This window comes from Pristiophorus japonicus, chromosome 8, assembly GCF_044704955.1.
Source record: "Pristiophorus japonicus isolate sPriJap1 chromosome 8, sPriJap1.hap1, whole genome shotgun sequence".
NCBI lineage: Eukaryota > Metazoa > Chordata > Chondrichthyes > Pristiophoridae > Pristiophorus > Pristiophorus japonicus.
The window spans coordinates 27,250,515-27,263,428 of record NC_091984.1 but is presented as its reverse complement, the minus strand read 5'-3'; the positions used below and the strand labels follow the sequence as shown (position 1 = coordinate 27,263,428).

General features: G+C 47.4%; 1 protein-coding gene across 2 annotated transcripts in view; it reads right to left on the bottom strand.

Moving 5' to 3' along the window:
- Nucleotides 1-12,914, bottom strand: part of ccdc18 (coiled-coil domain containing 18) — a 235,617-nt gene that overhangs the window by 205,611 nt on the left and 17,092 nt on the right. For both annotated transcript variants that reach the window (XM_070886607.1, XM_070886608.1), the window contains exon 2: nucleotides 6,183-6,318. In XM_070886607.1, the coding sequence (XP_070742708.1) occupies nucleotides 6,183-6,289 (107 nt within the window). In that variant the 5' untranslated portion in view covers nucleotides 6,290-6,318. The remainder of the gene's footprint in view (nucleotides 1-6,182; nucleotides 6,319-12,914) is intronic.

Here is a 12,914-nt window from a genome sequence, read left to right as displayed (position 1 = left end):
AGATTATTACAACTGTAGTACAGTACAGTTTATTTTAAAAATATTTACCTCCTATAATGTTTGACTGACCAGGGGAGAGATTTGTTGCGTTTCATTGGAAGCTGTTTTCATTCCAATTACTTAGTCTGAGCTCTCCATAGTTACCAGTAATCCCGCTGGTATTTACTGTACAGATTATAGTTCACCATCGCTTTCTCACGCCTCTCCGTGCTGTCAATGGCTGCAGCACGGGTGTGCTTTGGAGAGCGCGGTAAGAGGAGCGGCAAGCTCCAAGATGAATGAGCGTGCATCAATTTGGCATTACATGCCGATTGACGTCACCCTCCTGCTAATTAAAATGCTTGCTGCGAGCACGGGCAACAGCAGCGCTGCCGACCTGCTGAAAATGGCGGCTGCTGCAGGACCTGCCAGAACCAGGCAGAAGTGAGGTGACTGCCATTTTTTCCATCAAAACGGGCATAATGGCAAGTGCCAAAACCTCCAATTTCTAGGCCCGAGTGAATTAAGTATGCAGGCAGAACATCAGAAATCTCTGCTTATAGAAAGTAGAGCAGATGGGGGGGAAAGGAGCATGCAGTACAGCAGATTTGGAAGAATTGATGGTGCAGGCAGGGATATAAAACTCCAGCACAGATGCTGGAATCTGGAATAAAAACAGAAAATTGCTGGGAATCTCAGGTCAGGCTGCATTTGTGGAGAGGAAGCAGAGTTAACGTTTCGAGTCAATGACCCTTCGTCAGAACTGGAGTGTGTTTGGAAAGAACAGATTTTTAACCAGCACTGAAAGGGGGAGGGGAAGAAAGAACAAAAGAGAACGTCTGTGATAGGGTGGAAGGCAGGAGAGATGAGAGACACAAAAGGGATGATGGGCCAAATTGAAATGGTAATGTCAGGAGTTAGAAAACCATTAGTCAAGATAGGGTGTGAATGGCAGGATAATGACCAGCTGCCAGTAGAGACAAGGAGAAAAAAAGAACCAGGCTCTGGAGAGGGGTGGGGGGCAAGAGATTGACAGTGGTTATGCTCTGAAATTGTTGAACTCGATGTTGAGTCCAGAAGGCTGTAAAGTGCCTAAACAAAAGTTCCTCGAGCTTGCGTTGAGCTTCGTTGGAACAGTGTAGGAGACCGAGGACGGCGAGGTCCGAATGGGAATGGAGTGGAGAATTAAAGTGACAGGCGACTCGAAGCTCAGGGTCACACTTACAGACTGAACAGAGGTGTTCTGCAAAGCGGTCACCCAATCTACGCTTGGTCTCCCCAATGTAGAGGAGACCACATCATGAACAGTGAATACAGTAGCTGTAGCCCCAAATACTCCTTCCAGGTACAACAGCAATTTACTTGTGTTTCTTTCAATTTAGTACAGCATCCCCTCCCCTTCCCACGGCACCTTTCCTTGCAAGCGCAGGAGATGCAACACTTACCCTTTTACCTCCTCCTTTCCCACTATCCAGGGCCCCAAATACTCCTTCCAGGTGAAACAGCGATTTACTTGAGCTTCTTTCAATTTAGTATACTGTATTCTCTGCTCTCGACATCAGGGAGACCAAGCATAGATTAGGTGACCGCTTTGCAGAGCACCTCCATTCATAGAAACATAGAAACATAGAAAATAGGTGCAGGAGCAGGCCATTCAGCCCTTCTAGCCTGCACCGCCATTCAACGAGTTCATGGCTGAACATGAAACTTCAGTACCCACTTCCTGCTTTCACGCCATACCCCTTGATCCCCCGAGTACTAAGGACTTCATCTAACTCCCTTTTGAATATATTTAGTGAATTGGCCTCAACTACTTCCTGTGGTAGAGAATTCCACAGGTTCACCACTCTCTGGGTGAAGAAGTTTCCCCTTATCTCGGTCCTAAATGGCTTACCCCTTATCCTTAGACTGTGACCCCTGGTTCTGGACTTCCCCAACATTGGGAACATTCTTCCTGCATCCAACCTGTCCAAACCCGTCAGAATTTTAAACGTTTCTATGAGGTCCCCTCTCACTCTTCTGAACTCCAGTGAATACAAGCCCAGTTGATTCAGTCTTTCTTGATAGGTCAGTCCCACCATCCCGGGAATCAGTCTGGTGAATCTTCGCTGCACTCCCTCAACAGCAAGTATGTCCTTCCTCAAGTTAGGAGACCAAAACTGTACACAATACTCCAGGTGTGGCCTCACCAAGGCCCTGTACAACTGTAGCAACACCTCCCTGCCCCTGTACTCAAATCCCCTCGCTATGAAGGCCAACATGCCATTTGCTTTCTTAACCGCCTGCTGTACCTGCATGCCAACCTTCAATGACTGATGTACCATGACACCCAGGTCTCGTTGCACCTTCCCTTTTCCTAATCTGTCACCATTCAGATAATAGTCTGTCTCTCTGTTTTTACCACCAAAGTGGATAACCTCACATTTATCCACATTATACTTCATCTGCCACGCATTTGCCCACTCACCTAACCTATCCAAGTCACTCTGTAGCCTCATAGCATCCTCCTCGCAGCTCACACTGCCACCCAACTTAGTGTCATCCGCAAATTTGGAGATACTACATTTAATCCCTTCGTCTAAATCATTAATGTATAATGTAAACAGCTGGGGCCCCAGCACAGAACCCTGCGGTACCCCACTAGTCACTGCCTGCCATTCCGAAAAGTACCCATTTACTCCTACTCTTTGCTTCCTGTCTGACAACCAGTTCTCAATCCACGTCAGCACACTACCCCCAATCCCATGTGCTTTAACTTTGCACATTAATCTCCTGTGTGGGACCTTGTCGAAAGCCTTCTGAAAGTCCAAATATACCACATCAACTGGTACTCCTTTGTCCACTTTATTGGAAACATCCTCAAAAAATTCCAGAAGATTTGTCAAGCATGATCTCCCTTTTACAAATCCATGCTGACTTGGACCTATCATGTCACCATTTTCCAAATTCAGTCTGCAAGTGTGACCCTGAGCTTCCGGTCGCCTGTCACTTTAATTCTCCCTCCATTCCCACTCTGACCTCTCCATCCCTCGATCTCCTACGCCGTTCCAACAAAGCTCAACGCAAGCTCGAGGAACAGCACCTCATCTTTTGTTTAGACACTTTACAGCCTTCTGGACTCAACATCGAGTTCAATAATTTCAGAGCATAGCCGCTGCCAATCTTTGGCTCCCTTCTCCCCCGCCTCCCCACCCCCACTCCCACTCCCACCCCCCGAGCCGTCTTTTTTCTCCTTGTCTCTAATGGCATTATCCCACCATTCACAACCCTATCTTGACCAATGTTTTTCAAACTCCTGGTATTACCATTTCAATTTGGCCTATCATTCCTTTTGTCTCTCCAATCTCTCCTGTCTTCCACCCTAGCACAGATCTTCCCTTTTGTTCTTTCTTCCCCTTCCCTTTTCAGTGCTTCTTAAGAAAGTGTTCTTTCCAAACACTCTCCAGTTCTGTCGAAGGGTCATCGACCCGAAACGTTAACTCTGCTTCCTCTCCACAGATGCTGAGCCGCTAAGATTTCCAGCATTTTCTATATATAAAACTCCAGCATGTGTAAGGTTAAGAAGTGAGGTCTTGAAGCAACCTGAAGACAAGGATAAGAATTTGAAACTGATGTTCAGAGGGACAGGAGCCAATGGAGCATAGGTGAGAAGGATAGAATGCCAGCAACAGAGTTCTGGATGAATTATAGTTTATGTGGGATCAAGTGAGGACTACAGTGGAAAAATATAGTTTAGAGTTGAGAAAGACAGAGATGAAGATTTCTGAGAAAATGGATGATGAAATAAGGACATAGATGGCCGATGTTTCAGCAGTAGAAGAAACAGTCCTGGTGATGCTATAGATGTGGGGTTTGAAGCTCAGTTCAGGGTCAAGCAAGAGACAAGAGTTTGCACATCATCCAGTTGAGTTTGAGCAAAAATGTAGAAAGAGAGTGGCGAGATCAGGGACTAGAATTTCTTGCAGGCAACCAATGCAACACCACTTTTTTTAAAAAGGAGGGAGAGAGAAAACGGGTAAATATAGACCAGTTACTGACATCAGTAGTGGGGAAAATGTTGGAATCAATCATTAAGGATGAAATCGCAGCACATTTGGAAAGCAGTGATAGGATAGGTCCAAGTCAGCATGGATTTACGAAGGGTAAATCATGTTTGACAAATCTTCTGGAATTTTTTGAGGATGTAACTAGTAGAGACCAGTGGATGTGGTGTATTTGGACTTTCAAAAGGCTTTTGACAAGGTCCCACACAAGAGATTGGTGTGCAAAATCAAAGCACATGGTATTGGGGGTAATGTACTGACGTGGATAGAGAACTGGTTGGCAGACAGGATTAACGGGTCCTTTTCAGAATGGCAGGCAGTGACTAGTGGAGTGCCGCAGGGCTCAGTGCTGGGACCCCAGCTCTTTACAATATATATTAATGATTTGGATGATGGAATTGAGTGTAATATCTCCAAGTTTGCAGATGACACTAAACTGGGTGGCGGTGTGAGCTGTGACGAGGACGCTAAGAGGCTGCAGGGTGATTTGGACAGGTTAGGCGAGTGGGCAAATACATGGCAGATGCAGTATAATGTGGATAAATGTGATGTTATCCACTTTGGGGGCAAAAGCACAAAGGCGGAATATTATCTGAATGGCAGCAGATTAGGAAAAGGGGAGATGCACCTGGGTGTCATGATTCATCAGTCATTGAAGGTTGGCTTGCAGGTACAGCAGGCGATGAAGAAGGCAAATGGTATGTTGGCCTTCATAGCAAGGGGATTTGAGTATAGGAGCAGGGAAGTCTTACTGCAGTTGTACAGGGCCTTGGTGAGGCCCCACCTGGAATATTGTGTTCAGTTTTGGTCTCCTAATCGGAGGAAGGATGTTCTTGCTATTGAGGGAGTGCAGCGGAGGTTCACCAGACTGATTCCTGGGATGGCAGGACTGACATATGAGGAGAGACTGGATCGACTGGGCCTGTATTCACTGGAGTTTCGAAGGATGAGAGGGGTTCTCATAGAAACATATAAGATTCTGATGGGACTGGGCAGGTTAGATGCAGGAAGAATGTTCCCGATGTTGGGGAAGTCCAGAACCAGAGGACATAGTTGTAGGATAAGGGGTAAGCCATTTAGGACTGAGATGAGGAGGAACTTCTTCACTCAGAGTTGTTAACCTATGGAATTCCCTACCGCAGAGAGTTGTTGGTGCCAGTTCATTGGATATATTCAAGAGGGAGTTAGATATGGCCCTTGCAGCTAAAGGGATCAAGGGGTATGGAGAGAAAGCAGGAACGGGGTACTGAAGGATTGATCAGCCATGATCTTATTGAATGGTGGTGCAGGCTCGAAGGGCCGGATGGCCTACTCCTGCACCTATTTTCTATGTTTCTATAATAGTTTCAGTCTTGCCAATGTTGAACTACAAGAAATTCTGGTCCATCGGTGGCTTGACGACAGACAGAGAGGCAGAATGATGACTATCATTGAATCAAGGGTGGTAATGTAATTGTAAAGCTGGGCATTGATATGTGTGTGAAAATGGACCCTATATTTACAGATAATTCTGCCAAGGAGTAGCATATAGATGAGTGGACCGATGAGGGAAACGTGGCATACCAGAGGAGATGTAATTGTAAGAGATGTGCTGGAAAAGCAGAGACATGTCAAACTGCAACCATGTGGAAGCAGCACAACAGTGGAAGAGAATGACATGATCAATCGCCTCAAACTACATGGGAGCACAAAAAGGAGTAACACACTGGAGTTGCATAGAATACCACAGATGGCTTTGACTAGAGGATGTGATAAAACTGTGAGCATTGCTGCCTTATGGAGGAAAGTACTTAAAAGTTTATAAAAGTTTTATGATGACACCAAGTTCAGTTCCCAATATAAGGACGAATGAAAGTATTCAAATGGACATTAACAAATTATGTCGATGGACCAAGGGTTGTCAAATGGAATTTAATGCAGAAAAACATTAAGATAATTATTACCAATTATGGGTCTGTTGTAGATGCCTTTGGGTTCAGCGACATCGGTCACTCCCCTAACCACATCCCATGGTCTTCTGTGCTAGAGTTGACTCTCACTGCCCAATACCTATTTTTATGACTGAACTAAGAGACTCACGTAGAGAATTCCAGTTTTTGTGCTGCAACTGTCTGATTCTATTATAATTACAGCAACAATAGTTGTTATTCAAATTCTGACCTGTTATAGTCTGTTCTTGGGCTTTGAAAATTTTTTTCAGTCTTCATCAGCCTCTTCCTCAAAGCTACCAAATTATCCATCCACTTGTCCTTTTGGTAACAAAGCATCAATGTTCATCATGAAGATGTTATCCACACTACAAAAGCAAATGTTCAGACTACTCAGAAAATGAAATTTTACTAGTAGCTGTGTTAATTCCAGACAATTAAAATTAGAACAATATCTGGACAGGATTTCAATCAACTCCTGATTAAACTAAAAGTTAATTTACAAATTTTTGAAGGATCAAATGGTAGTACCATGATCAACTCAAAACAAAAGCAATAAAGAATTAATTTCCATTTGTTTTGCTCCTTTCATGACTGGACACTCCAAAGCACTTTACAGCCAACGAGGTTGTTATGCAGTGTAGTCACTGTTGTAACGTGAGTTATTGCGGCAATCAATTTGTGCATAGCAAAATCCCACAAACCGCAACACAATGACAAATAAATAAGTCATTACAACTTTAAATACTTACAGTACTTCTGTTCCCCCATTCTAAACACATACTTCTGTTGCCCCATTCATCAAATTATTATTTAAGCACTTTTTATGTAGTTTCGGCACATCTAGTCTTTTGAATTGATGCTCATGTTACTGGTCAAATAATTTAAAAAACAGATTCCTGTTGCATAAAAAGATCGCACGATTGGCACCAATGCACTATACAAGAATAGTACTTACACTAATATACATTGTATTAAATAGGCTTCTTGGGCAGTTCTGTTACCACAAATGGGGCTCAAGTTTCCACATGATTCGCGCCTGATTTTTAGGAGCAACTGGTGGAGAACGGACTATCTTAGAAATCGCAATTCTCCACATTTTTTTTCCTGCAGTTCTAGTCAGGTAGAACAGTTCTAATTTAGAACAGAATTTTTTCTTCAAAAGGGGGTGTGTCCGGCCACTCACGCCTGATTTGAAAGTTTCCACAGTGAAAATGTACTCCAAACTAAAGTAGAATGGAGCCAGTGAAGATTTTTGTAGAACTGAAAAAAACCTGTTCTACACATTAAAAAATCAGGCGCAGGTTACAAATTAGGCGTCCAGAACGAGGTGGGAAGGGAACTCATTAAATTCGATAATAAATCTTTATTTATACTTCTACAAATATTATACAAATAAATCCAACCTGAATAAACATTTATAAGCCAAGAAAAGATTAAATAAACCATCTTCCTACCTGTGTGAAAGTGCTTCAGCCAGGGAGAATTCTGCAGCCGTTCGTGCCGCTGAGCGGGAGGGGGAGAGACAGAGAGAGAGAGGAGGAGGGAGGGGGAGAGGGAGAGAGAGGAGGAGGGAGGGGGAGAGAGAGAGAGAGAGAGAGAGAGAGAGAGAGAGAGAGAGAGAGAGAGAGAGAGAGAGAGAGAGGGAGGGGGAGGGAGAGAGAGGGAGGGAGGGGGAGGGGAGGGGGAGGGAGGGGGAGAGAGGGGGAGAGAGGGAGGGAGGGGGGGGGGGTCGGGTCGGGGAACAGGAGCGCGGGTCGGGTCGGGTCAGGGGGGGGCGCGGGTGTCGGGTCGGGTCGGGAGGAGCGGGTCTCGGGTCTGGGCGGGGGGGGGGGGGGGAGGGGAGCGAGTGTCGGGTCGGGTCTGATCGGCGGGGGGGAGCGGGTGTCGGGTCGGGTCTGGTCGGCTGGGGGGGGGGGGGGGGAAGCGGGTGTCGGGTCGGGTCGGCGGGGGGAGCGGGTGTCGGGTCTTGTCGGGGGCGGGGAGCAGGAGCTGGCCGTGGGAGGAACCTTCTTCACGCAGCCCCAGTGAGGCCATTCAGCCAGGGCTAGGGGCTGCGTGCTTCGGGCCCCTCCCACACAGTTCGGCGCCTGGAGCTACTGCGCTTGCGTGCTGACTGTAGCGCGCATGTGCAGAGGTCCCGGCACTGTTTTCAGCGCCGGGACCTGGCTCCGCCCCCCCCCCCCCCCCCCCAGCTCGTGCTGGCTGCGTCGAGGGCCACAGGACCTGTAAGTAGGTGCAGAATACCGAGGATTTTTTTAGGCGCCGTTTTAGGCGTGAAAAATGGGCGCCCAGCTTGGAGGGGCGCCCGTTTTTTTTCTTGTGGAAACTTGGGCCCATAGTTACCACCATAAGCACCACCTCGGAAAAATATTCCACCTCAATAGTTTAAAGCTCAAAATGCTCCCATCAGACACAATCCTAGTTTGAAAGAATAGTTGTAACTATATACTACAGTATTTTCCGTTGAAGCTACACACATATGCTCATCTGTTGAAATCTTTCATTGGTTAAAATGTGGCTATATGAAAGTTTCACATGCCCACCATTCTACAATACTGAAAGTTAACAACATTTGCATAGTGCTTTGTGTTCTACTGGCAAGGTTATGGCTATTTTAAAAAATTATTCTCTGGATGTGGGCAGCACTGCCTAGGCCGTATTTATTGCCCATCCCAAGTTACCGAGAAGGTTGCGATGGGTCACCTTGGAACAACTGAGTGGCTTGCTTCATCACTTCAAGGGGCCAATCAGGGTAGGAGGTAGGTGTAGCACATTCCCTTCATCAAAGGACATGAATGAACGAGTGAGATTTTAATGGCAATCTGGCAGCTTTCATCATCATTTTATTTCTATTGCTAGCCCATAAATCTGGTAATTTGTGGAATTCAATTTCACTATTTGGGATTTGAACTCATGGCTACCGCTGGTCAGGTATCACAACCATTATATTACCATACCCTTAATTACCACACTTGCAGATTATTTAAACAGTAACTTGATAGCACAAAAGGGGAAGGGATTGTAACCATGCAAAAGAAGTATACTTCACAACCAAGAGTACTTCATTGGCTCTGATGTGCGTGGAATATACCAAGGTCGTGAAAGGCAATATATAAATCAAAGTTCTTTCTGTCGGAATATAAATGCTATGTCCATTTATTTTTTTTTAAGTTTCTATAATAACAACTTGCATTTATGTAGCACCTTTAACGCAGTGAAATGTCCCAAGGAGCTTCACAAGAAAGATATCAGACAAAGTCTGACACCGAGCCACATAAGATTATTATGACAGGTCAAAGAGGTATGTTTTAAGGAGCACCTTAAAGGAGAGTTATAGAGGCAGAGGAGAGGGTTCCACAGCTTAGGGCCTAGATAGCTGAAGGCTGACGAGATTGCACGAGGCCTGAATTAGAGGAAGACAGAGTTATTGGAGGATTGTAGGGCTGGAGATAGTTGCAGTGGTAGCACTCTCGTCTGAGTCAGAAGGTTGTGGGTCCAAGTCCCACTTTAATAACTTGAGCGCATAATGTAGGCTGACACCTCAGTGCATACTGAAGGAGTGCTGCATTATCAGGAGGTGCCATCTTTCAGACGAGACGTTAAACAGAGATACTTTACGCCTTCTCATGTAGACGTAAAAGATCCCATGGCATCCAAGAAGAGCAGGGGAGCTCTCCAGGGCTCTCCTGTCTAATATTTGTTACTCAACCGACATCACTAAAAAAAATTATCTGTTTGTAAGACCTTGTTATCTGCAAATTAGTTTTTGTGTTTCTTATACAGGTATGACGTCCAAAATCTGGAGTTCCGGAATCCGGGCCGATCCGTGGCAGGGACGTCCGGAAACCGGAAAATGTTCCGAAATCCGGACTCCCCCGCCTCGGCCTCCCGACCTTCCCCCGCCACAGACCGACCTCCAGCCGCCCGACCTTCCCCCCCCCCCGCCATGGCCTGAACTCGGCCCGCCCGACCTCCATCCGCCCAGATCTCCCCAGGCCTCAACCCGACCAACCTCCCCCGGCCTTGGCCCGACCTCCAGTGACCACCCCCATCGGCATCCCAACCGACCACTCCTACCTACCTTCCTCAGCCCAGGCAAAGACGTTCCGAAATCCGGAAATACCCGGAATCTGGAACAGCCTCGGTCCCGGACGGCACACCTGTATAAAGGTCAGGTTTATTTTCAACACCAGATGGTTACCTTGGAGGACAAGACCTGATTTCTGATGGGCAAGATACATCCAACAGTTTCTCTGGAATATGTAATTACATCCTGCCTGCCTAAGTAATCAATTACTTTGCAAAGTGTAATTCGAGCCATTCTGACTGCCAGGCTTCAGACAGAACAGAGCTCACATATAACAGAAGGGCTCACCCTCGCGGATTAAGACTTTCTCTCTACCCCCCCCCCACAACATTCCTATCCTTCCTCCCACCCCAAATGTCTGATCTTTTCCCTCCTGAACATGTTCCTGACTCTGACAATACCGCCCCCCCCCAATCCAAGATCCTGATCTTCTCCCGCTAACCAAGTGCGTGACCTCCTCCAGGGGTCAGTCTAAGGATAAAGGGTAAGCCATTTAGGACCAAGGACATGTGGCTGGTGTGCAACGGCCACCACACGTTAAAAAAATCCACGCACAGGCATCTTCCACCCTTTAACATGTAGTTCGTGACCTGGAATAGTAGGCCCTTCATTGAAAGACCTGTGAACTCATCCCTTTTTGACATGAAAGCAAGTCATCCTCGATACGAGGGACTGCCTATGATGATAATGATGATGATGGGAAGAGGTCACTAGATCCGTTGGTGGCTGCGGGGAAATGTGGAAGTCATGACACTGTCACTTCACCTCATACCCAATAAACCTGTAAATAATCCGTGACTCACACACAATGCCCCACCGATGAAGGGGGGGTGTGGGGAAGATCAGGAACTAGATGAGGAGAAACTTCTTCACTCAGAGAATTGTGAACCTGTGGAATTCTCTACCACAGAAAGTTGTTGAGGCTAGTTCCTTAGATATATTCAAAAGGGAGTTAGATGTGGCCCTTACAGCTAAAGGGATCAAGGGGTATGGAGAGAAAGCAGGAATGGGGTACTAAAGTTGCCTGATCAGCCATGATCACATTGAATGGTTGTGCAGGCTCGAAGGGCCGAATGGCCTACTCCTGCACCTATTTTCTATGGGCCCAAGTTTCCACATGATTCGCGCCAGATTTTTAGGAGCAACTGGTGGAGAACGGACTATTTTAGAAATTGCAATTCTCCACATTTTTTTTTCTACAGTTCCAGTCAGGTAGAACAGTTCTAGTTTAGAACAGAACTTTTTCTTCAAAAGGGGGCGTGTCCGGCCACTGACGCCTGATTTGAAAGTTTCCACAGTGAAAATGTACTCCAAACTAAAGTAGAATGGAGCCAGTGAAGATTTTTGTCGAACTGAAAAAACCTGTTCCACACATTAAAAAATCAGGCGCAGGTTACAAATTAGGCGTCCAGAACGAGGTGGGGGGGGGGAGGGGGGGGAAGGGAACTCATTAAATTCGACAATAAATCCTTATTTATACTTCTACAAATAAATCCAACCTGAATAAACATTTATAAGCCAAGAAAAGATTAAATAAACCATCTTCCTACCTGTGTGAAAGTGCTTCAGCCAGGGAGAATTCTGCAGCCGTTCGTGTTGCTGAGCGGGAGAGGGAGAGAGAGAGAGGGAGAGAGAGAGGGGGGGAAGAGAGAGAGAGAGGGGAGGGAGGGAGAGAGGGGAGGGAGGGAGAGAGAGAGAGCGGGGGGGGGGGAAAGAGAGAGAGAGAGCAGGGGGGGGGGGAAAAAGAGAGAGAGAGGGGCGGGTCGGGGAACAGGAGCGCAAGTCGGGTCGGGTCAGTTGGGGGGGGGGGGGGGGGGAAAGCGGATGTCGGGTCGGGTCGGGGGGTGGGCGGTGTGGGTGTCGGGTCGGGGGGGGGGGAGCAGGGGTCGGGTCTGGTCTGGTCGGCAGGGGGGGGGGGGGGGGGGGTGTCGGGTCTTGTCGGGGGCGGGGAGCAGGAGCTGGCCGTGGGAGGAGCCTTCTTCACGCAGCCCCAGTGAGGCCATTCGGCCAGGGCTAGGGGCTGAGTGCTTCGGGCCCCTCCCACACAGTTCGGCGCCTGGAGCTACTGCGCTTGCGTGCTGACTGTAGCGCGCATGTGCAGAGTCCCGACACTGTTTTCAGCGCAGGGACCTGGCTCCGCCCCCCCCACAGCTCGTGCTGGCTGCGCTGAGGGCCAGAGAACCTACAGGTAGGTGGAGAATACCGAGGATTTTTTTAGGCGCCGTTTTAGGCGCGAAAAACGGGCGCCCAGCTCGGAGGGGCGCCCGTTTTTTTTCTTGTGGAAACTTGGGTCCTATGTTTCTATGTTTCAAGTTCCTGACGTCCCCTCCCACACCCACAGGTTCCTGAACTTCTCCCCCTGCCCAAGTTCCTCTCCCCGCCCCGGACTCCTGACCGCCTCTCCCAACCAGTTTCTGATCTTCCTTGCACCCCTCTTCATCGGTGGGGCATTGTGTGTGGGTCACGGATCATTAACAGGTTTATTGGGTATGAAGTGAAGTGAAGTGACAGTGTCATGACTTCCATATTTCCCCCCAGCCACCAACGGATCTAGTGACCTTTTCCCGTCATCATCATCATCATCATCATAGGCAGTCTCTCGTATCGAGTATGACTTGCTTCCACGTCAAAAAAGGATGAATTTACAGGTCTTTCAATGAAGGACATACTATTCCAAGTCACGAACTACATGTTGAAGGGTGGAAGATGCCGGTGCGTGGACTTTTTTTAAACCTGTGGTGGTCGTTGCACACCAGCCACATGTCCTTTTCCCACTGAGCCGCGGGGATTGTGCGCGCATGCAAGGTTCCGGGATAGAGCACGGAGGCGCAGAATGCCACAAAAGCATTCATGCAGATAATCACTCTGCTATAT